At 60.8% G+C, this 24,251-nt stretch overlaps 1 protein-coding gene across 4 annotated transcripts in view; it reads right to left on the bottom strand.

The window, feature by feature from the left end:
- Nucleotides 1–5,410: 5,410 nt before the first annotated feature.
- Nucleotides 5,411–24,251, bottom strand: part of MYO18B (myosin XVIIIB) — a 79,808-nt gene continuing 60,967 nt past the window's right edge. For 3 of the 4 annotated variants that reach the window (XM_075435006.1, XM_075435005.1, XM_075435004.1), the window contains exons 40-44: nucleotides 17,821–17,954; nucleotides 16,726–16,767; nucleotides 15,887–16,048; nucleotides 7,040–8,322; nucleotides 5,411–6,199 (exon numbers count right to left, since the gene is read on the bottom strand). In XM_075435006.1, coding sequence (XP_075291121.1) covers nucleotides 7,041–8,322; nucleotides 15,887–16,048; nucleotides 16,726–16,767; nucleotides 17,821–17,954 — 1,620 coding nt within the window. In that variant the 3' untranslated portion in view covers nucleotides 5,411–6,199; nucleotide 7,040. The remainder of the gene's footprint in view (nucleotides 6,200–7,039; nucleotides 8,323–15,886; nucleotides 16,049–16,725; nucleotides 16,768–17,820; nucleotides 17,955–24,251) is intronic. The other variant, XM_075435007.1, reaches the window with a different exon arrangement.

The raw sequence follows: 24,251 nt of genomic DNA, 5'->3' as shown, positions 1-24,251 counted from the left end.
CAGGGACCCCTTCCACCAGACCAGGTTGCTCCAAGCCCCATCCAACCTGGCCTTGAACCCTGCCAGGGGGGGGGCAACACGGTCCCTGTGACTGTGCCCACCCCACAGCCCTGTTCTGGCAGGGACAAACCCTGCTCTGGGGGGCTCAGCACAGCGGGAGGAGCAGGATGGGGCATCTGGGGCATTTCCAGGCAGGAGGCGATGAAGACCTGTGCAGGGTGTCCGGGGCTTCTGCTACCGGATGGCTGAAGGAGGAAGAGGAGGCTTCTGGCAGGAGCCCCCCCGGCAGCATCGCTGCAGGGCCGGGCAGAAGCGGTCCCCCCAGCGCTAACGGCCTCGTCCTTGATGTGGAGCCGGGTGCCATTAACAGGCAGCAGCACACGCCATGGAGCCACCAGCCTGGGCTGGAGCGGAGCTCACCGGCTCCGTCCTCCTGCCCCGCTCCCGGAGGACATCCCCTCCCTGCCCCCCCGTTTCCACTTGCCACACCAATTCTAATCACCACGCAGTTCCTGAGCACCCTCCCCGCTGCGCTGCATTATTCATCGCGAAGCAGACAGCCTTGCGCAGCCCAGACAAGCTGCTCCGAGGCATTAACAAGGCAAAGGATTAATTGGCTGGTGGGAGCTCCCGAGCAGAGGATGGGCTGCCCGTCATCCCTGGTGTGCAGCTATGGGTGCAGGGCTCGGTTTGCCTCCACCCTTGCCCAGCACCTCGCGTGAAGCGAGAAGGGGGCTGCCCCCGACCCCTGAGCACCAGGGAGGGGTAGATGGTGCTGCTGTCGCGTGGACGCAGCCCCAGGACCGCGTTGCGCTGATGCTCTACAAGCAAACGCTTTCTCGGGTCCTGCAGTCCGCTGAGGCTGCGCCGGGCTGGCCATGGCCTCGCTGCAGCATCCTCTGAGCCCAAAGCAGCAGCTCCGAGCCCAAAGCAGCAGCTCCGAGCCCCTTCCCACGCCTCCTCGCTGCCGCTGCGGCAGCACCTTCCACCTGGGAAACCAGTGCCGGTCCCAGGGCTCCCTGGCTCCTTCCTAAAAGCAGCCCCTACGAGAGTGGAGGTCCCTGGGCTGGTGCCAAACGCCAAGCGAAAGGTGCTGAGAAGGTTTTCTCACCCCCCCCAACCCAGCGCCGGGTGCAGGGTCCGCCCTGGGACAGCCCCGGGAGCCGCAGGGCAGAGCTGGGGGACGGTGGCAGATGACCGGCAGCCCCCTCGCTAGCCGGGTTCGTCACATAGCCGCCCTCTCCTGCCATCCCAGTGGTGTAAATACAAGCAGGGGCTATTTTTCACCTTGACCCTGCCTCCGCCACGTGCCCGCGGTGCCTGGTGCAGCGGACGCCGGCCCGGCCGCGTCGCGCAGGGCACGGCAGCGTGCGAGGGATTGCTGTCGCGCCGAGACGTGCGCCAGCCAACCTGTGACAGCCGTTAGTAACGCGATCCGCTGGCTGGCCAAAGCCTTCTGTAGCTATGGTAATGAACCACCATAATTCACAATTATAATGTCAAATTTAAACCAAGGGCTTGTGCAAAAAGATAAAAATACCTCTTTGCTCGTGGGATCTCAGTATTATTTGCTCAGCTATATTGGAAGCTAAATGCGCTCCCTAACATCCAGCGATCGCTCTGAGATTAAACGCTTTTCTTCCATTTATGCACGTTTCACCCTTTTATGGTTTTATTAAAATGCCGGCTGCACTTCCAATTAAGTCAATCCCTTTCGCAATTGTAAGCACATTTCGTATGAATAAATAATTTAATTTGCAGGATGTTTTGAGCTCAAAGTTGCAAATGGCGACTTCGATGCAAAGAGGGGTGCAGAGCTGGCACACCCCCCCCCCCCATGCCTCCTTTGCGGCGGGGGGAGCCGGACATCGCCGGGGAAGCGGTTCCCAGCTCGCTGCGCGGGCAGCAGCGTCGGCGCACAGCCCTCGGGGCCGTTACTGGGCGCACGCCTTGGCGCAGACGCTCTGCCCCGCAGCCGGGGAGCCCACCGGGGCGGGGGGTCCCGCCGGCGCAGCCCGCAGCCCCCCTGCCCGCGCCCCGTCCTCCCCCTGCTCCGGCACCGGCCGGCCCGGCGGCAACGCTCAGCACCTTTCATCTGAGGAGCCCAAAGCCCTCCGCAAGAATTAATTAATTATCAAAGCTGCTCAGCTTGCGCTCTGTGGAACTCGCAGGCGCCGTTTCACCGAGTTTCACATGGAGGAATACGTCTGTTTTCTGCCATTCCTTCACCTCCAAATGCTGCTTCCCTGGCACCTTCCACAAAGCGCGTTGTCAGCGCAGAGCCCTGCTTCCCTGGCTCCCTGCCCGCGCTCCCCGCGGCCCCGTGCTCGGGGGACCCCAGCCCCAGCCCGGGACCCCCTGCCCGTGCCCAGCAGCCGCGGGAGCAAGCCCCGCTCCCCGTCGCTGGCCGGAGCCCCGGGGCTGTCGGTTTGTCCCGCACCCTGATTTTTTGCACGGCGCTGTGCATGCAGCTCGCAGTGAAATCCCGCTTCTGCTGGGAAACTTCGGCAAAGCAGCGCGGTTTCATCCTGTCGGATGGCAGCTGGCACAGGCTGTCCTGTTGGAAAGCAATTAAAACGGACAGGTACCAAACCCCGTGGCCTTTGTCTTCAAAAATTCACAAGACTTTGAGCTATTTCTAACACGTCAGCAAAAACAAGGCAGCGGTGTGCTTGCCTCCTCTCGCAGCCCCAGGACCCCAGCCATCTCCGAGGGGCCCGAGTCCCGGGGCACAGTCGCTGTGCCTCGGCCCCCCCAGCCAGCAGACGAGAACAGCGACGTTCAATTTAAAAAGCATTTTCAGCAGCCACAGTTTGGGATTTTGCCGTTGCTCCTGTAAGTGATGTCTGGGTGGGCTGGGTTTGTGTTGCCAGTGCTGAAGCTCTGCAAGAGCTAGGGGACCTAATAAATGCTTATAAATATCTGCAGGGTGGGTGTCAGGAGGACAGGGCCAGACTCTGTTCAGTGGTGCCCAGCGACAGGACAAGGGGCAATGGGCACAAACTGAAGCAGAGGAAGCTCCAGCTGAACCCGAGGAAGAACTTCTTCCCTCTGAGGGTGACGGAGCCCTGGCCCAGGCTGCCCAGGGAGGCTGTGGAGTCTCCTTCTCTGGAGATATTCCAGCCCCGCCTGGACGCGGTGCTGTGCCCCCTGCTCTGGGTGACCCTGCTTGGGCAGGGGGTTGGGCTGGGGGACCCACAGAGGTCCCTGCCGACCCCCACCATTCTGTGATTCTGTGATTCTGTGATCAGTCCTGCCAGTCAAGCTTCATTTATGGTCCCAGTTTCATTTATTTTTTTTTTAATTTATTATTTTTATTTATTATTATTATTATTTATTATTATTATTTATTTCATTTATTCATTTCAATTGCCAGCAGGGCCAGCACTCAGGACCAGATCCAATACGCCACCAGCGCTGGATGTAATTGCACATTGCAAGAGCTCGTTAGAGCTGCAGCAGCGGCCGGGTCCTGGTGGTTTCCTCCTCATCCCATGGCTGATGCCGGCTCTCACTTACAGCCCCCAGCACCAATCCTGCTCCCGGGAGCTCCGCACACCAACCCCGCTCCGAGGAGCTCCGCACACCAACCCCACTCCGAGGAGCTCCGCACACCAACCCCACTCCGAGGAGCTCCGCACGCCAACCCAGCTCCGAGGAGCTCCACACACCAACCCCACTCCGAGGAGCTCCGCACACCAGCCCCGCTCCGAGGAGCTCCGCACGCCAACCCCGCTCCGAGGAGCTCCGCACGCCAACCCAGCTCCGAGGAGCTCCGCACACCAACCCCACTCCAAGGAGCTCCGCACACCAACCCCGCTCCGAGGAGCTCCGCACACCAACCCCGCTCCGAGGAGCTCCACACACCAACCCCACTCCGAGGAGCTCCGCACACCGGCCCCGCTCCGAGGAGCTCCGCACGCCAGCCCCGCTCCGAGGAGCTCCGCACGCCCGGGCAGCAGACAGACAGAGCCTCCTGCCCGGGCAGAGAACTCCCCACCGCAGCCCTTCCCACCGTGCAGGGCGGTCGGGGGGGGCGAGGACAGGTTCAGCATCGCTCAGGCTGAGATGTTCGTTGGGAAGAAGTTCCCATTCCTGCCCAGCTTGGCTGGTGCTGCTTCGTAAGATTTTTCCCTGAATATGTTATTAAAAAATTCCAGACCAGTTGGAAGGGCAGACCATGAAGACGTCTCTTCCAAACGACACAATCTGGGCTTTATCTTTTCTCATCCGAAAGCACAGAAGGGAGCACAGGATTTCTGTAAACCATTTTTTGCTTTGAGTCTGTGAGTTGCTTTATGCAGAGAGAACTGGCAAAAAGATGCCTTTCACCTAATTTGTGAAACCGCAGAGCCTGCAACCACGGCACAACACACTGCGGTTTGCCAGTTCCAAGGGGAAAAAAGGGCTTTAAAAAGCCCCGAGCCGTGCGCAGGCTTTGTTACCGGGGCTGCACCGAGCGCCGAACGCGCTCGCAGACAGCGCCGCTGCCAGCCCGCTCCGCAGGGACCCCGCGAACGCAGCGCGTAAAGCTGCTCCCTCCCTTCCCCGAGCGAAGCGCGTGTCCGGGCCAACTCCGGGAATAAATCGTCCCCGCTGCGCGTGCGACGACACCCACTCACGGCCGGTCGGGGAAGCCCACGCACCCAGCTGCGGTGCACGGCCGCGGCGTGCCGCGGTGCCGAGACGTGTGAAAACAACAAAATGCATTGCTTTTTGTTTCCAGAAATAGCAGAAATATCAGAAAGTCCAGTTTTAAACTGATCAGTGGTAGTTTCTTCGCTTGCTGTCTTCTTGCGCGGATCGCATCTTGCAGGAGGGAGACCTGGAACGTCGCCGTGTGCCGAGCAGCCTCCCGCCTGCATCGCTGGGAATCACTGGGAATCACTGGGAATCGCTGCCAGCCCGCGGGCAGCCGAGCAAACTGCTGCTGGGAACCCATGGCCGGGGGTTTTACATTCGTCGGCGACAAGGAAAGTGCTTCCTGCCGCAGGGCTTTGGTTTGAATTGGAAATGAGCGTGAAGAATCCAGAAGGCAAAGCAAAACGCTGAGAACTGCCCAAGTCGCCTTTCCAAGCTGCTGCTGCGCTGCGGCCGCCGTGGGGGGTCCAGCCAGGTCGTGCAGGTTTCCCGGTCCAGCAAACGACTTCGAAGGTCAAAAGGAGACAAGTGCTCGTGTGCCTGTATAACTGCCACAAACCTCTGATAAACGCAGAAGTTTGGAGTTCTTCCCGGAAAGAGGCTGAAAAATGAGCTTTGAGTGAGTGCAGCTGGACGGGGAGGCTGCAGGGTCTCGGGGAGCAGCCCCCCCGCCGCAGGGGCTGGCGAGGGGAGCGCTCGGCCCCGTACCCCACTGCTCCCACGGACCGGCGCTCGCTGCGGGGAAAGGAAAGGCAAGAAGAGGCTCGTGTCAAAGAAGCGAAGATTTTATTGTGTAAAAACCAAGCAGACACCTGAACACAGCCGCCCATCGCCACCGCTCCACAGCGCTGCCTCGCCTGCCAGCGGGATGCGCCCAGACGTCCCAGACAGCCCTGAAAGCACGTACAGATCTGTCTTCAAACATCTACGGAATTATAAAAGCTTCAGAGGAAGTCCAAGCCACTGGAAACTAAACAAACAAAAGAAAAGCATACGAAGAGAGCCGTTCTGTGGCGCGCAGCTCGGTTTGACCGACCCTCCGGCCCCGCTGCCGCTGGCTCTCACACCGAGAGCCAAAAGCACCGCTTGGTTGATTTTTGAGCAGCGCGGCGTGGGGTGAGCCATCTGGGCTGCACCTTCGGGGTTAAAACGGCTAAAAAGGTGTTCCTCCAGCTCTGCACAGCGTGGCACGTTGTCAGGCGTCTGCGGCAGCCGCTGGGTTTGAATTACAGCACCAACTCCCGAGTCCAACGACTGCAGGAGAACAGGAAAGTCCCTCGTCCCCGCGGCTGGCCCTGAGCAAAGCTGCGATCACGGGACACGGGGCAGGAGCGTAAGGAACCACGGTACGTCGAAAAACAAGAGAAAGTCTCATCATCTGTAAAACCATCCCACGGCTTTCGGGGAGCCGCTGCCGGTCTCCGTTTCCCTCCGGGCGCGGGGAAGCGCGTCGCCCGGCCGCGGCTCCGCACTCGCTGCAGCGCAGGGACCGGCTGCCGCAGCTCCTCGAAACAAAGTCTGGAGGAACTGGGATGTTTCATTATGCAAATCGTGCTTCCTGGAAAGAAATGTTTTATTAACACGCGCTCCCTTCTCGTGTTGGCTTAGTCAATTTGGTCACAGCTTGACATCCAGTAAGTTAGTCTAAAGGCAACGGTTTTACAGAATGTTTTTCTAATCTGTTTTAAACACTTAATTACAGCTGTGGCGCATTCATTAGGGACCTTGCTCTCCAACCTGGGTTGCAGTCGTAAATCCTTATTCTGGAAGTGCCAGTTGCAATACAGAAACTGGAGCCAAGTGGTTGGCAGAGGCCATTGCTAACGGGGGGACACACGGCCGATCCGGATGGGACCCCCCGCTCCAGCGGCGTGACCGCCAGCGCCCACCCAGAGCGACCAGCAGCGGAACCGCACAGCCCCGGGCCGAGCGCTCAGCGGGGCTGGGGACCATGGGTCTGCTGGGTGGGGGGCTCGGAGCTGGGGGACAGGAGCTTTGGGAAACCCTTGGACCACCAGACCCCAGCTCTGGGGCTGTCCCCGGCAGCGTCCCCATTGCCCACCCCCCTTCAGCTCCAAAGGGGGCAAGGAGAGGGCAAGGGGGTGCCGGTCCCCGGTGCCACACACCCCATGGGGCATCGCCGGCACCGTCCCGGCTGCGGGGAGCACAGCGGGGCACTGGGGCTGAAGCCGGGCCAGTGCCTCCCTGCCCTGGGCTGCTCCAGTGTGCCGGGGGGGAGCATGGGGATACCCACTGCCCCGGGCCACCCTGTCCCCCCGCACCCCATGGCATCAGCGCAGGCACGGCGTGGGCTGGAGGGGCAGCGGCTCGGGGCCAGCACCGCAGAGCAGCCACCACTGCTCCGAGCGAGTGCCGGCCGGCGGCTCAGCGCCGTTACCTTAGTCTTTTCCCAGATACTTCCGCATGATGCTGTTGACATCGTCTTCCTTCCCTTCTGCCTCGGCTCGGCGGCTTGCCACGCTGCTCTGGGTGCCGGCTTTGCCGCTGCACCCCTCCCCGTCCCCTCTCTGGGGCTGCGGCCGGCGCTTGATGCTGTCGGCACTGCGGGAGGAGCGGACGGAGCCAGAGGATGAGGAGGAGTCGGAGAGGTCCCCAGGGTCCTCCCGGGGGGCCGGGCTGTGCCTGGCTGTGCCCTTCGCCTCGGAGGACGCCGAGCCGCCTGCTATGGCCTCATCCTCGAAGCGGACAGTGAGGGGCCGGTGGCCGTCCTTTCTGTCCCGCCCGGGCTTGGCCAGGCTGCTGGTGGAGCGGGATTTGTGAATGGCCGGGAGGAAGTCGTCGAAGTCGACGTTGGTTCTCCTCTCGTAGTTCAGGGTGGGTATTCGCCAGCTGAAGGGGTCTCCAGCCTTCCCCTCGCCCGGCCTGTCGCTGGATGGCGAGCCCAGGAGCCCCCCTGAGCCCCTGCCCACCTCCGCATCTTCCACCGACGGCTCCAGGCAGCTTCTCCAGGAGCTCGGCCTCAGCGCACCCAGCATCTCCATCCCTGCAGCCGGAGAACCGGCCCGGCGGCCGCAGCCATCGAGGCTTTGCAGGAGGGAGTCGTAGGAGCCGAACTTTGACGCCCTTTTCAGCACCGGCGAGCGTGCCGGCTCCGAGGCCATGCTCCGCAGGCTGGAGGAGCGCACCAGGCTCGCTCCTTCGCCTTCCCGCGGCTGATCCCCACCGAGCTTCCCCAAGGAATCCTCCGCCGCCGCCGGGAAAGCCCTGCAGCGGCGCAGGGCTGCGGCCCCGGGGCTGCGGTAAATGGGGAGGGGAGAGGCATCGCCCAGCGCCGGGCGCCATTGCTCCCGCTCCGCTCCCCGCTGCCGCCGCAGCTCCTCCACGTACTCGGAGAGTGCGGCCGACGAGCTGGGCACCGGCCCTGCCGCCGGAGAGAGCCCTCTCCTTCTCGGCACCGTCGGAGACAGCGGGCTGGGGAACCCCCCGTGCGGGGCGGGGGACCCCCCCTGCCGCAGCACCGACGGGGATGTCTCTCCTATCCTATCCATCTTCGGGCTCTCCAGCTCCTCTTCCTCTGCCAAGGGTGCTCCATATTCCCGTCTTCTAGCACCCAGCAAGGGACTCGCCGCTGTCCCCAGATCCGCGGCATCGACGGACCTGGCAGCGCTCCGGGAAGAAGCCGGCCGGCTCGGTGACGGCTGCTTGGTGTCTCTGCTCACCCTAAACAAGAGATATTGGTGTTAGTCTAAGCTGCGCGATTCCAGTGGCCGTAATGTCACGCAGCAAGGACAAGGCTGAGCAGCGAGAAGCCGGCACCGGCACGGTATTCTCAGAATAAAGCCCTGCTGCTGTACTGAGCAGTTGGGCAATGCCCAAAGATTTTATCTGAAATAACTCAAAGTCAGCCAACCCAGCTGAATCCGCAGCGCTGGGTGTGTGATGTGACCGACTTCAGCTCTGCCAAACCGACACATACCTCCAAATGTCCTTTTTTTCTTGACAGATTACAGCAATATGTAGGATTTATTTTATTTCTGTCAGAGCCAGAGATTATTAAAATTGTATGAAACCAGCTCACAGAGGACCCTGATCGCCTCGTCACGTTATTGCAGGGCCGTGTTTTGCCCAGGGTGCTGCTGGGGAGGGAGAACCATCGGGAGCAGCAAGAGCCAAATAACGCCTGGCTGGGGCTGAGCACGTCCCAAGGGACAAAGCGCTCTCCCACCGGGATCGCCTTCGGCACGGGTGGGTTTGTGGGGGGAGAGAGGCCAGGAAGGGGAGGCAGTGCCCAGGGCCGGGCGCAGGCAGCAGCGCGCGGCCGGGCAGCGGGAGGGGTCTCCCCCACTCCCCCCTCTCCTCGCTCAGCAAACGCCGTCTGGGGAAAAACCTGCCCGGTTGGCAGGAGCGAGGCGTGGGGACGGGACCTCACCCCGCAAAGGGGGGCTGATGCCAATGCAGGGACCGCGTGGGCTCCACCTCTGCTCGCCAAAGAGGAGCCACAGCGGTCGGCGTCCCAGCAGGACACTGACCCAGCAGGACACCGACCCAGCAGGACAGCGTCCCAGCAGGACAGCATCCCAGCAGGACACCATCCCAGCAGGACACCGTCCCAGCAGGACACCGACCCAGCAGGACACCGACCCAGCAGGACAGCGTCCCAGCAGGACACCGACCCAGCAGGACACCGACCCAGCAGGACACTGACCCAGCAGGACAGCGTCCCAGCAGGACACCGTCCCAGCAGGACAGCGACCCAGCAGGACACCGACCCAGCAGGACAGCGACCCAGCAGGACACCGACCCAGCAGGACACTGACCCAGCAGGACACCGACCCAGCAGGACACCGACCCAGCAGGACACTGACCCAGCAGGACGGCGTCCCAGCAGGACACCGACCCAGCAGGACACCGACCCAGCAGGACACCGACCCAGCAGGACAGCATCCCAGCAGGACACCGACCCAGCAGGACGGCGTCCCAGCAGGACACCGACCCAGCAGGACACTGACCCAGCAGGACGGCGTCCCAGCAGGACACCGACCCAGCAGGACAGACACCGTCCCCAGCAGACGCAGCCCTCACCCGGCAGCCTGACGGACGGTCTGTGGGGTTGGTTCAGCCAGAACACGGTGCCAAACTGGGAACGGTATCAGCTCAGCACAGGCAGCTCTTGCTCTTGCTACCAGGAGAGGAGCTTGTACAGAGTGCATATGGGGAGCAGCAGAAACAGCAATAGCAACAACAACAACGACAACAACAATAATAATAACAATAACAATAATAATAATAATAATAATAATACCACCACGACCACGGCATGCCCCTCTGCGCGGAGAGCAGAGCAGCACGCAGCGGGTCTGCAGCTGGGACCGGCACACGGTGCCAGCCCACCAGGAGACGATGCCCAGGAGCAGCCTTGCCAGCCAGCTGGTTTTCCCGATTTAACTCCTGCTCCTCGCCACGGAGCTGCAAGAGCTGTGCTGGGACCGCGGTGATCCCACCAGCTGCTTGCTGAGCAGGACAGGGACAGGGTGGCAGTGGGTGGGAGCAGGGGATGGTCCTGCCTCCCCCCAGATCCTGCCTCTCCCTCACCAGAGCGTTTGATGGCACTGAGCACCCGCTCGGCCACGACAGGAGCTCGCAAGCGTCTCCTCGGGCACCGCAGGATGCGGACGCAGCACCCGTTTGGCTGCCAAAGCCCATCCCAAGCAGCCAGATCCTGGCACACGCTGCAGAAAAGGCTTCTCTGCACCGAGCCTGTCCCCTTCCTTGCAGCTGATGCACGGAGATGGGGAGCGGCTGCAATCACCAGTGGGCTCGGTGTCACCAGTGACACCGAGCCCCCGATGTGGCACTTTGCATCCCCCCCTCTCCGAGCACCGACGTTAGCTTGAAGGGCTGAAAAGCTGCATTTTCCGCCTGTCCCACTGTGGGGAAAGGCAAAGGGTCTGTTTGCCAGGCCAGCTCTGAAACGGAAACCGAGCAGGCGCTCTGCAGAGCTGCGCCGAGCCGAGCCTCGGTGCGTCGCTTCAGATCGGGGACAGCGGGTACTGGCTACAGGCCGCTCGCGCGCAGCCGCTGGCCGGTGAGACGGGGAGCACAGGCACCTGCGAGCGATGCGTTCTGACAACGGCTGCACTCAGTCGGCGCGTTATCCCCGCTCACGGGTACCCCCGGCATCGCTCGGCCATGGGGGACCTGGACCCAGCCTTAGCGAGGAGGCTGCTGGGATGTGAATCTGTCCGAGCAAGAAAGGAGGAGGCAAAAAGAGAGCGGAGGGCAGAGCAAAGCAGCAGAACCTAAATATAAATAGATCTCTGGGAGGCCAGCAGGCTTCGAGGTGCGGGAGCAGTGGTCAAGTTTTGCATCGCCAGCAGTGAAGCATCCTGCCCTGGGAATGCTGGGGTTGCCATGGGAACGGGGTGAGAGTGGATAATCCTGGCCACAGCGCTGGACCCGCTCGGACCAGGCTCCACTGACCCGTGATACAATTTACGTGCCGGGTTGAGGACAAACTCCACGGCTGGGAAACACAAGCGATTGCAGAAGCGATGGGGTTGCGGAGCGGCCTCAGGTCCCCAGCACCCACTGGCACAGCCCAGGGCACAGAGATGCCCGCCTGGCCCCGCACTCACCGCCATGCCATGTGCCCACAGCTCATTAATCGGGCCAAACCATTTGATTATCCAATGCAAAATGAATTAACCAGAGATTTAATCTGCCTGGAAAGCAGCAACCTCCGGAGCTACTCCGCGCTGCTGCACCCAGCGTTTCTGATTAATAGTTTGAGACATTTCGATAATGCCGGTTTTTAGGAGCCTAAATTGCATCTTACCTAAATAGCTGGTGGAATCCTTCCACGAGAATTTGTGCGGAAATTGCTCCAGTCACTCTCTACGTTTCCAAATACTGTCAGCTGCCTGCTGCACCACCAGCTTTCATAAATTAAACAGCCAGCTTCAATATTTGTCTTTGATTTTTAAGGCTGAGATAAAAGTGAGCTGGAGAGGTAAGAAACACTAATGGACTGTGAACGCGGGCAGTTTACACGCCGCTATTTATTGTCCTGTTCAGCATGACAGACAGTTACTGTTTTTACTGAAATCTTTAGAGCCTGACACGGAGCGAACACCGCGAACACGGGATTGCTCCTCCAGCTCCCGCAGCCAGCACGAGCCCGGCCGCCGGCATCGCTCCGGGCACGGCTCCTCGCCCACGGGCAGCGTGGGCACCGGCAGGTCGGTGCCAGGGTCGCGGCGTGCGGACTACGAGCAGCACCAGCTGCCCGGCGAGCGCGTGCGGGGCCTGACTGGGTTTTTAGATGAAAATGCAAACGCTCCTCGGGGTTTGCGCTGGCAGCAGAACCGCTCCGCGCGGCGGGGAAACACCACAGGGGGTTCTCCGCTCTTGATGCTTCTCCTCTTGCTTTCCACCACCTGAAATGCTCCGGTCCTTCCAGCAAAACCCATTATTGCCTCCCCTCCTGGGAAGGCGAAACCGGCTTCGCCCACCTTCAGAGACCTCCCACAGCAGCTCCCAGCTGCCTGCGCCCGCCCCGGCAGCAGCCACCGCCGCGGCGTGCCCCGGCGCGCGCGAGGGCAGCAGCCCCTGCGCCGTGCCGCCGGTGCGCCCACGTTACACCTCCCTTTCCATTCATTGCTTTCTGCAAAAGGAGCCTGAGGACCACGAGCTGCAGGATCCCACTGGGCTGCCATGGCAGGGGAGGCTGGGCTGCTGTCCCCCATCGCCAGGCAAGCCATGCCGCCGCGGCTGGACCCCCGCCACTGTACCAGCACCCGTCCTCCTCGCCTGTTCCTTTAACCGCACCCTGATGGCTACCGAAACACCCCACCCCAGCATCACGGCTGATTTCTTGGCCACGCTCAAGCCTCCTCGCAAGGCAGGGCACAGGTCGGGACGGTCCCATCCCACCCTGCAGCATCCCCTGCTCGTCCAGCAATGCCGGGCTGAGGGCTGACGTGCCCGGAGCCGGGACACACCGCGAGCCCGCCGCAGCCGCCGAGCACAACACCGCTCTGTGCCTCGGCCTCGGAGATGATTTTTCCCCAGCCAAAGGCAAAAGCAGGGCCCGATGCAGAACGCGGCAGGCATCCGCAAGCCAGAGTTCTGCAATACGCCATTCACGCCACAGCAAATGACATACAACAATAATTAGTGAAGATTACATAGCAATTAACATGATTACAATTATGCTAGCTGAAATAATTTATACAATAAAAATCCACACATGCATTGCAACACACGAGCAGGGATGAAAGTGTGGCTGGGATGCTTTTCCTGGCAGCTCAGAAGCAAAGCCAAGACAACTCCGTCTCCGGGAGAGAGAAGAGGCTGGCCTGATTTCTCTCAGAAGAGGATTTTCTTGTCACGCCGGCATCTACAGAAGAGCTCCCGGTTCCCCACACAACGATTTTCTTTTGACATGATAATGTTTAAAAATAAATGAGTCGGATCCCACCAGCCTTGGGACCCAGGCTCCTGCCTGCGTGAGCCGAAGCAGAGGGGGAAAGGATGCCGGGGCGGCAGGGCCGTTCCCTCCGGCTCCTCGGGATCAGCCCCTCTGTCACGACGCGACCCCGGCCGGCCTAGCGAGGGGCAGAACAAGCTCATAAAGTTTTGAACTGGCTTCCTAAGAAAAAAACCTAACAGTCTATTGCAGCTCTGCAATGTGCTGTGTTTGTGGAGGCTTAGCCCTGCTGGCCAACATTTTGTACAAGCATTTAAATAGCAGAGAATTACAGAAAACGTTAATCAAATCTCTCGTTCCTGCACCCTGCACTGACGATAGCAGCCTGCTATGCTTTCCTCTGGCGTTTGGCAGCTGTTTGTTCAGGAAATATCCCATATGTAGTGCCGAGAAGCGAGTGCTGGGAAGATTCATTTTTCATTACTGGGTGCTTGTGTAAGACAAAGGAATCTTAATCAGGAAGAGCTCATTTCACTGATCTCATTTTTATTACCTTTCCAGCCTCGTCGTCTGCTTGTTTGCATTTCATACAGCCTCCTCCCCAGTACTTCCACCTTAGCTGAGCTGGAGCCAAGCACAGCGATGCCACTCACCCTCCACTGACCCCCAGGCAGGAGCCAGGCTGTCACACCACCTCCAGCTCCGGGCACAAACTCCCTCTCACGATGGCCATGGCCAGTCCACCTGGTTATTTTTACTAATCCCCAAGCCTACCTATCTGCCCTTTTATCATAAATCCAGTTTATTTCAGCTCAGAAATACTACATTAGCCTGAAGTTCCGATTTGCTGCTATTGATTTACGACCAGAGCTGGGTCATTTGGACCAAAGCCCTCTAAGCACTCCGGAGGAATTACTTTTCTGATGGGTGCGGGGTCTCCGCGAGCTCGGCCGGCTGCCGCCCATCCCCTCCCCGCAGGTCCCAGCCCTGCCTGACCACCCTTCAGCTCTGCCTTGTACCAGCCACGGGCTGCTGCAAACCGCTCCAGCACGCCCGAGGCAGCCGCTGCCGGGGGACTCGCTCTTCAGCAGATGAATTCAGGCAGGAGTTCTTTTACTGAACCGAGCAGGTGACTGCAGTGGGGACAGACCTCGCCAGAACTGAGCAGGGAGCTGAGTACCAACGTCTGCGACGAAACGGCAGTCTGCAGACCCGATCAAACCCCGCGTGCTCGGAGCACCTCTCCCCGGACCTGCGTGTGGACGGGGAGCAGGCGGGTGCCGCAGCGAGCTGTGCCAAGCGCCAGCCCGGCCCCTGCCCCGGGTCAGGGGAAAAGCCAGGAAAATGGTGATGCGTGTCCCGGTACGGCATTCCCAGGAAAGCAGTCAGGGGCTGCAGGCAGCGGTGCCGCCAGCCCTGCCCACGGGAATTCGGCACCTTGGCCCTCCCACCCGCATGCACTGCCGGCTGCCGCCTCGTCCCATGGCAAGCAACGCTGCAGATCATGCAGTAGGCAAAAAAGCACCCTCTGCTCGTCACAAAGCTATCGCTGTGCAGATCTCTGTAAGCAAAGTGGAGAAACCGCCTTCCCTAGCTGGGGCTGAAGCTCTCTGCAGCCGCTTCGGCCCCGTGCTGCCCTGCCCCGGGACTCAGAGCTCCATCTCTGCTTGTCCCCGGCTCTCCCAAGCCCCCGAGGAGACCCGACGGCTTCCTTGTCCCCACCACCTCCCTCCTGAGGTGCAGCCACCAGACCCTGATGTACGGGGCTCTGCAAAACTCAACCCATGCAACCGTTTCACCCACGAAACACAACGAGCCGGTCTGTCCGCGACGCGGCCGTGCCGGGAACCGCTGTGAAACACAGGGTCGGTCTCTGGGCTGCAGGGTCTCTCCGACGGGCACTCAGGTGAGGGGGGCCCGATTCGGGCTGGGCACCCGGGCACCCACTGAGCCCCCGGCAGCCCTGCCAGCGAGCACCCCGAGCTGAGGCGGTTTGGCCATGCGAGTGCTTGGGCCACTCGCCAGCTCCCTCGCAGCCCATTAGCATTACCGTCAGAAATTAACATATTTTATATTAGAACTGTATAAACGCATACTGTTTCCTCAGCAGCGAAAGGCGAGCATATGGCATACAAATCCTCAAATAGGCTGCATCGCCTCTTTAAATTATCTCTAGAGAACACATCAAGGGGTATTATACTGCTTGAAGCATGTTTTTGATGTAGCGACTTTCATCTAGCGCTTGACTGATCCTGGCGTGGCAGCGACTACCTCCCTTGATTTGATGTTTCGACCCTGAATACCTCGGGTCCCCCCAAGCTCCTTCCTGCACGTCCTGAGAGGAGCGCAGCCGAAGCGCCCGCCGTCCCCGGGCCACCCTCTGCAGCCCCCCCCACCCCGGGGAGCCGCGGGGGCTTCCCCGTCCCCCCGCAGCTGCAGGCATTGCAGCTGTGCCGCCGCGCTGCTCCGTGGCATCCGTCACCCAGAAAAGGGGACTTCATTTTTCCCTCGTGACAGCAGTGGGGCTGCTGGGGCTGCCAGCTCTGCGTGCTGTCCTTGCCACCCCGATGGGGTGGGATGCCCGCGGCCACCTCTCTGCTCCCAGACGCTGGGAAATCATTCTCCCACCTCTCGCGCTTTTTGTTTTTTTTTAAATAAAGATACAGGAGGTTTTAAAATACCTTTGTGAAGACTTGCTCCTGCAAGACATTTTTCTACCCTCCACGCATCTGCACGATGCTGGAGCTGGCACCAAGCGCCTGCGGTTTCCCCGGAGGAAAGCTATGGTGGGTGCCCCGCGCGGGTGCAGCGGCCGCGCGTCTGTCACCACGCCCGGGATGGGCTGGGGTCCCTTACCTCGGGCCCTGGGTGCTACGGCTGCCGATGGACTGAGCTGAGAGGCTCCCAGCCACGCTGGCACTCGCCGGGGAAGACCAGCCTGTAGATGATGCCGGCCAGGACTTGATGCTCTCTGTGGGCTCGAGACTGAGCACGGAGCCGACACTGGAGCAAGCGTCCCTGCGGGGAGAGGAGAGACCCTGTTAGCTCTGCAGCGGCACCGGGAAGGGGTCCCGGGGCACACGTCGGGGCACAGACCGAGGGCTCCTCCCCAGCTCCAGCAACGGCAGTGCCCGCTGGTGGGCTCTGTGCTGGCTGTTGGTGGCACCAGCACAGGTCAGACAAAACCAACCCTTCCGGGCAGCCTGGTCCTCGTGCCATTGCTGCTGCCATTAACGCTTTCCCTCATGCTGTTGCAAGCACCCTGTAGCCTGCAGACAGCGGGCACTGCTGCCTGCAGTGCCCCGGGACCGGCGCTGCAGTGGCAGAGCCAGGGTGACCCCAGCACCCCACTGTGCCCTACGCACCCCTGGGGTCCCCCGGGGCCGGAGCTACCCCTGCCCGCCCACCGGCACCCCGCGCTCCAGCGGATTAAATCCTTTGGGAACTGAGTTTTCCTTCACAGCCACAGAGCAGCTTCATGATCTCAAAGCACAGCCCGGAGGAGTGAGAGCATCCTGCTGGGGTCAGAGACAGAGCTCCGAGGGGACGCGAGCGGGTCACCGGGCACGGGGCCACGCAGAGCCAGCTCTGCGCCCTGCCCTCGGCGGGCAGCAGGCGGCTGGTGGTCCACAACCCGTCGCACACCCCAGGGCAGACCCCTGCCCTCGGCCAGCAGCTCCCCAGGGCTCACTCACGTCTCTCTCCTGGAGCAGAGCGACTCCCGCGCCGTCTGCACGCTGCGAGGGACGGAAGAAGGGAGTCAGCCGCGGCGCTGCTGATGGCTCACGCGGCCTCCCCGAACCCTCCCCGAGTCTGGCGAGGTGCAAACCCCCCAGGCTCACCGTACCAAAGCTTGCTGTCGGAGCGGGGTTTTCCCTGAGCTGGGCCACACAGCGCCCAGCAGCCCGTGCAGAGCTGCGGCGGGGGCCGGGGCAGCAGCGGGGCCGGGCTGCGAGAGGGACCCCGACGCACGCACCCCCGTCGCAGAGACGGGGGCCGCGTCTGCCCTCGTGGAACACCTCGGGGTGCCCGCGCTGGCGAAGGGCAGGGAGCGCAACACAGCGCTTCGCCTGCACGCAGCCGTCCCCGCCGGGAAGCACTTCTCGCCCCCCGCCGAAGTGTCAGTCGTATTGGAAATCACTTCTGGCTCACTAAGGAGCGAATTTGCGAGCTCATGGTTTCCGTCTCACCCTCGCCTGGTTTAATCACGACATAAAGAAAATCTCTTCTCACGGCATGGTGACAAGCACATCTCTGCGGGGTTTTTAAACGCATTTATCTGTTTTGCCTCCGTTTGTCAGCACGCCCCTTTAGCAGTGCAGCAGAGGGGAAAATTGGAGGGCCGTAGAAAGAACACCTGAAAAACTCACTGGAATTTTTTTCCCATTATTTTCTAGCAAAATCCTCTACCCAATCCTCCCAGCGTCACTGGCTCCTCCAGCCCTCCAGCTCCTGTGGTTGAGCAAAGCGCAGGATTTTCAAGCACTAAAGCCAGCGCTGGGGCAGCCGCTGACGCGGGGCAGCACGCCACGCCGCTGGGGATGGGAGCTTCCTCTGCAGTGGGGCTACTGCCACCAGTTTGCTTACTTTCAGCTGGGCCACACAGTATGACTTTAAGGGTGACACTTTTTCATGAAACCTCCCATTAACATGATGTTCCTTGTTCATAAACACGTGCTGCTGCAGCGAACACGCTCACCGACGCAGACGTGCAGCCACAGCCACCCTGGCATCGCCCTCACACGGCATCCTTCCCCCCCACGAAGCCCCCGCGCTGCCCCTCGCCTCACCTCTCGGCATCGCTGTCGTCGCTGGAGCGCAGCTCCTCCAGGGCCGCCTGCAGATCGGCGATGCGCCGGATGGACGTCCCCAGGTCAGCCTGCAGGACCTGCCGCACTGCCGCCAGCTCCGCCAGCTGCTGCTCCTGCACGGACGGCACCGCGTCAGCGCCGGCGCGGCACCCCGAACCGCGGAGCGGGGTGCCTGGTGAAGCTCTCCCCGCGCCAGCGCTCTCCGTGCCCTGCCAGGGCTTGCTGCCTGCCACTGCGCCCGCGATAGCTCCTAAAACGCAAACTGCGCCTTAGGCAAGAGGAGCGAATGGAGCTGAACCCCTCCGTGACCGACCAGCACCCCCACAACGGAAAAAGGCTCCGAGCGGATGAGCCAAAGACCCCCAGCACAGGGCAGAACATCAGGAGCCACCAGCCATTACCGTGCCCAAACCGAACCCAGCTCCAGGGAGGGGAGGGTGACCTTGGCTTTGGGCACATGGCCATCACCCGGTCCTACACACAGCCTTCCCGGAGGTAACCGCAGACGGTAACGTCTTCCCGAGCCAGCCAGCCCAGCGTGGGGGGAAGCGTCTACGTGGCTCAGCCCACCAGAGAGTGTAAAACCTGGGCAAGTAATAAAACACTCTGAAGAGAGCAACGGGCTTGAGCTGGCTTCAACCCACACCTCCCTTCCTGCAGCCGGGGATGCCCAGCGCCGGGCAGCGGGTGTACAGAGAGCGGGGTCGGGACGCGGGGGTGAGCTGCAGCGGCTGTGTCGTGCCCGTGCGGTGACTGCAGTACGGCACCGCGTCGCTCTGCGAAATCGAAACGTAACGCCGATACACCAGACGAGCAAATCTGGTGTTAAACATGAACACACGCCCTGTGTGGAACGTGCAGAGGCACCCGGTGGGAGAGCAGCTTGTCCCTGCCGGGGACGGAGCAGGGCACAGACCGCAGGGATGCTCCCGGGCGTTTTGGGGCTGCCCCTCCACCCCCTGCCTGGAAACGAAGCCCTTTCCAGAAACGCCAAAGCTGATCAGAAAAACCAGAAACTCCATTCATAATTTAAGCTACAGGGCAGAGCAGCACAGCCCGGGTGGCTCCGCGGAGCCAGCGTCGCCCGCAGCCGGGCAGCCTCACCGCGCACCGAGGATGCCGACCCAGCGCCGCCCGCCCGCCGCGGCTCAGCACCGCCGTGCCCGTCAGCTTCCAAGCCCTTCCAGCTGGGAAGGAAATCTTCACGCTGTTTTCTAAACCATCGCACGGCCGAGAGAGGAGAGCGAGCGCGACCTGCAAATCCGCCGTGGTGGAAGCCGCCAGCTGTAAAATCGCCACCTCGGCGCTGACAAGGTGAGGGATGATTTGCAGCGCGGGCTGCGACGGGCCGCGGCGCAGGAGCCGGCAGACTGTCAGAGTGAATAATGAAAGCCCTGGGATCCCCGGGCACGCGGGCCTGAGGGGAAGAGCATTTCAGTTCATAAAAACATGGAAAGAAATATCCCATTCGGGTCGCGCAGCATCGCGGTTGCTTCTGGAAACGTGCCGGTACTGGGAAAAACCTGATCTCTGCCAAGAAGCTTCCTGAAACGCCGTGCTTCCGAGCTCTTTGCTCCCCTCCCGGCTCGGGGAGGGGGGTGGAAAGGCCAGGAAGGGTGCGGGTGAGGGACTGCATCGGCCCCACCAGCCGCGCACATCAGCCCTTGGAAGCACGCGCCCTCCTCTTCCTCCCGCGGAGAAGCAGGGGTCGTTGCCTTCTCCCTGGCCAAGCAGCAGATTCCCGGCTCGCAGAAAGCCCCAGCGCTCCAGCAAGGGGCTGCAGCCGCTGCCACAAAGCAGCGACGGTGAAGCAGAACTAAGGGTCCCGTGCTTCACGCTTGGGCTGATTTTTCATTGAAAAGCTCCGCTAACGTCCCTCCTGCCTTGCAGTGGTTCGGAGCAGCCCTACCCTGCCTGTCCTGCCACCCAGCAAAGCCCCTGCCCACGCACCCAGCCGGGGCACGGGGAGCCTGGGGAGGGACGGGGACGTGGCACCAGCCCTGAGCCCAGGGAAAGGGGCACTGGGTTCCCAGTGGGGCCGAGAGCCCTTCTGCCACCCGGGCTCAGGAGCATCCTCCATCATTAAACCGTTAAACCCCGGTCCCTGGCCGCACCGGCCGATCTCGCTCCTTCCACCAGACCAGGCAGTCACGCGCAGCGGAGACCAGCCTGCCCAGCTCAGAAACGCCGGCTGATGTATATTTTATAATCACTAAATAAAAGATAGGTTCTGCCTGGTCTTGCACGCATTTCCAGCTTCGCTTCTGCCACTCACGGCGTATCGGCGGACAGAGCACCCCGGAGCACAGCACTCCCCGCACCCAGCGGCACCCGTCCCCTGGCAGGTCCGAAGCGTTCATCTCAGAAAGCTGAGGTTCAATTCTGCTGACGGGGAGCCTGAATTAAAGGCTCTCTCGCGACACGGGGGACGGGAGCTGGAGCGGACGCCCACCCAGCCCTCTCGGGCACCACCCGCTCTCGCTGCAAGGGGGAAATATCGCTGCTGCTTCGTGGGTACCCAGGCACGAGAAAGCCGAGGGAGGGGTGGCGAGGGCCGAGCCCCCGGCACCACAGCACCCTGCGGCACGGCACGGCATGGCACGGCGTGGCTGTCACCCAGCAGGCAGCCAGGCACGGCAGAGGAGAGGGGACATCGCAGCTGGCAGCTCCCCACCTCCTACCCCGTCCCCCGCCCGCCTCGCCACATCCTAGTGCTGCTTTCACCACTGCTCTGGAAAAGGATTTCTAAAACCTCTTTTTCTGAAGGTTTCTTTTTCTGAAGAGTTTCTTTTTCATCTCATTTTGTTTGGGAAGCATTTGAAGATAAGTTAAAAAGAGCTAAGCAAAAACAGTAGTGAAATAATTTCTGGGACTATAAAGGATGCCAAGGCAGGCACCGCAGAGCATCCAGCGCCGCGTCCTCGTCGCCGTCTTTTATTTTTGTTTGCGGTTCTGCTGTCACAACATAACCTTTGCGAGCTCCCATCCACCTGAAGTGAAGTGTAATCTAATTAGTCCAATTTGGATCGCTTCTATCTGAATAATTTAGCATACACCTGCAGTATTCATCAATCATTATTATTTTTAATTAAGTAATTAACTCGCAGGTTTTCAGAAAGTTTGAAGTGACAAAATTCCCGTGGCTGAGGTCTCGAGCGAGACGGCGCCAGTGGCTCTTTCTGCGCTCGCAGACACCAGCGTTCGCGGTAATTGGTGTGAGCAGCCACAAGTGCTGATGATTTCCTGAAGAATTTACTTCTTCAGGAGCAAAGCAGAAATCACAGCCTGCTGTACAACAGGCCTAATTAGCGCCTGTACAGCGGAGTCTTCACTCGCAGCCCCTCCACCACCCCACCTCACCTCCAAGGACTGGCTCCCTTTGATGATGATTGTCCTTACACCTCGCCAAAGTCATTAGCTTTTCAAGAAAAGAGCAGCTCGGGAAGACCCAGGAGCAGGCGGTGCTGGGCTGCCGAGACATCAGAGGCTTTGGCTGGGACCCTGCTGGGAGCTGTGGGTTTGCCTGGGCGGGAGCACGGCATGCCCGGCTGGAGGCACAAACAGCTCCCACCTTGCTTCTCAAGTTCACTCAAAGCTCAAAAAAAATCTTCAAAGCTTGCAAATGAAAAATAAAAAATCATAGAGATCAGGCTGTCATGTGCTACAGCACGCTGGACGGCGTGGCGACAACAGGGCTGCATCCCAACAGAGAGCTGCCGTCAGAAGATCCAGAAAAAGAGGTTATTTCCACTGTGACTCGCACCTTTTTTAAAAAAAAGAAGCGTGAAGAATATCGTCACACCTGTACACTTCAGTTTTCAGTAAAAATAGTTAATTATTGTGCTGATGAATTTCAGAAACCTGATTTTAAGGAAGCCCCCACAAGCCCCCCGTGGCGCGGGTCGCGGAGCTGCGCGTTGGTGCTGGAGGAGACGCGGCGAGGCCGGCCGGCTCCCCGGCACGCACCTCTGCCAGCCGGGCCTTCCTCCCGGCAGGATCAGCCCCTGCTTTTCCCGGGCATCCCAGCAAGGTCCCACGCGGGCGGGAGGCACCGGCTCTCCAGGGCAGGAGCTCGGTCCCGGGCTCCCACCCCAGGCTCCGGCAGCCGCTTGACGTCCCCCGTGACATCCAAGCCGCACGGGCGGTTCAGCCCAGCCACAGGTACCCCCTGCCAGAGACCCCAGCTGCTTTTAGCTTTTCGGTTACTGCTTGGCACCCGCTGGAAGCACTGCTGTCTAAAGGCGGAGCTGGGCCGTGCTGGCTCGCTAGCGCTCGCATCCCCTCCCCTGCGGCAGCAAGCCCCCAGGTAAGGATGGAGATGCGCGGTGAAAATGGCCCCAGCAAGGCACGGAACCGGGTCCTCACGCAGTGTCCCTGCCCAGGGCTTTCAGTGGTGGCCATGGACACGCAAAGCAGCTGAGATGAGGCTGCTTGCACACCCCCCCCTTGTCTCCCCGATGCTCACGACAGACCATCCACCCATCTCCAGCGTCATCTCCAGAGCACCGAAGCCAGGAGCCGTGCCCAGCACCCAGCAGCACCCTGCCCTAACAGCAGCCTCGGGGGGAAAACCCCAGCCAGTGGCTGGTCCCAGCCGCAGCGACAGCAGCTCATCGCCCCACACAGCCCTGCCCCACGCCTGGTCCCAGCCCTGCTCCCTCCTGACCCGCACCGCGCCAGGCAGCTTCACCAGGGGACGCTTGCGTCGGGGCGAGCGCGTGTGCATACACGATGAGCTAAGAGACCAGGGCTTGTTTTGAAGCTCCCCAGGACTGACTCTAAGTTGGAAATCCATCTCTGGCTTCTCTCCGTGACTCACTCTCTGCCGTGGCCCGAGGAGACCAGGCGGCTGGGTCTAGCCTGTCAGGCTCTGGGTGTCAGCACAGCAGCTGAGAAACGAGGAGCTGTCGCAGGCTGGGATCCAGATTTCATCGGAAGAGCAGCTACAGCTCCATGGAGGAAATCCAGGACACACAACCGGAGCAAAAACAGAGACAACCAGGGCCAAGTGCTGCCCCCGCCGTGAGAAAACACGGTCCCTCACGGCGACGGCGCGGGGCTTGGGAAGTGTTCAAAGCCCGCTCTTCGTACAAAATTCATACGGCAGAGCCATCTGCCTGGCAGCCAGCTCTCCAGCGCCCGCCCCTGCCTCTCGCTGGATTCTCACCGCTGCCTGCGAATGGCGTGAGCCTGTCTCCCAACGGCCCAAAGCCAAAAACGAGGGAGGGGTGAAAAGAGCTGGCCTGAGCCTGGCTGAAGGTGCGGGGACGGTGCGACAGGATTTTCAAGTGCCTCCACCACAGATAAATACGAGCTGTGAGAATAAACTACCTTACCTACAGGCACCAGCTCTTAGGACCCCAGGAAGCAAGATGGGATTTCTAACCCAATCCACACAAGGAATCTATCCCTTCCACGCTTCTCTTAAACCCTGGCAGTGTGTGGCAAGTCCACTACCTCATGACTGTTTATTTAAATAAATTTTTAAAAACTTGTTAAGTGCAGACCGTGACTTAAGCAACGTGAAGTGAATAATGAATGCAGTATTTATAACTGATGGGGGACCCGACCGGAGCAGAGCTGTAAGCGGGGTTCTATTAACTACTGCTGCTCTCCACCAGCCGCCCGACAAGCACGGCTGGGCTCTGCGATCACAGCTCTCCCGCGATGTTTTATTCAGGTGCTGCTAAGAGTACGCACGGGCTGGGGAAGGCCCCTGCTCCCGGGGAACGCCGCGGCAGCCCCCGGCTCCCGATGTGCCCGCGCCGCGGTGAGCTCATGCAACCCCGGTTCCCACAGGGCAATCGCCCCGACCATAGAATCACAGAGTCATTAAGGTTGGAAAAGACCTTGGAGATCATCACGTCCAACTGCCAACCCAACACCCCCATGCCTGCTAAACCATGTCCCCAGGTGCCACATCCACATGGTTTTGAACCCCTCCAGGGATGGGGACTCCCCCACTGCCCTGGGCAGCCTGTCCCAGTGCCTGACCACTCTGCCAGTAAAGAAATTTTTCCTAATATCCAATCAAAACCTCCCCTGACACAACTTGAGGCCATTGGCCTTGCTGAACCTCGTACAGCCGGCCTCAGCCCATCGATCCAGCCTGTCCAGATTCCTCTGCAGAGCCTTCCCACCCTCCAGCAGATTGACACTCCCACCCAACCTGGTGTCATCTGCAAACTTACCGAGGGAGCACTCAGTCCCCTCATCCAGCTCACTGATAAAGATGTTAAACAAGATGGGCCCCAAAACTGAGCCCAGGGGAACACCCCTCCTGTGCTGGCAGGGAGAAACCCGGGGCGGGTGTGGTGTGTCGGGGCGAGCTCACCCACTGCAGGGTGCCCGGCCCCTTCCTCCTGCTGCAGAAGGTGCCAGATGACCCCAAACGTCGGCGTATCCAGCTA

This window comes from Opisthocomus hoazin, chromosome 13 (assembly GCF_030867145.1).
Source record: "Opisthocomus hoazin isolate bOpiHoa1 chromosome 13, bOpiHoa1.hap1, whole genome shotgun sequence".
Classification (NCBI taxonomy): domain Eukaryota; kingdom Metazoa; phylum Chordata; class Aves; order Opisthocomiformes; family Opisthocomidae; genus Opisthocomus; species Opisthocomus hoazin.
This window is presented reverse-complemented; position numbering and strand designations above follow the sequence as displayed.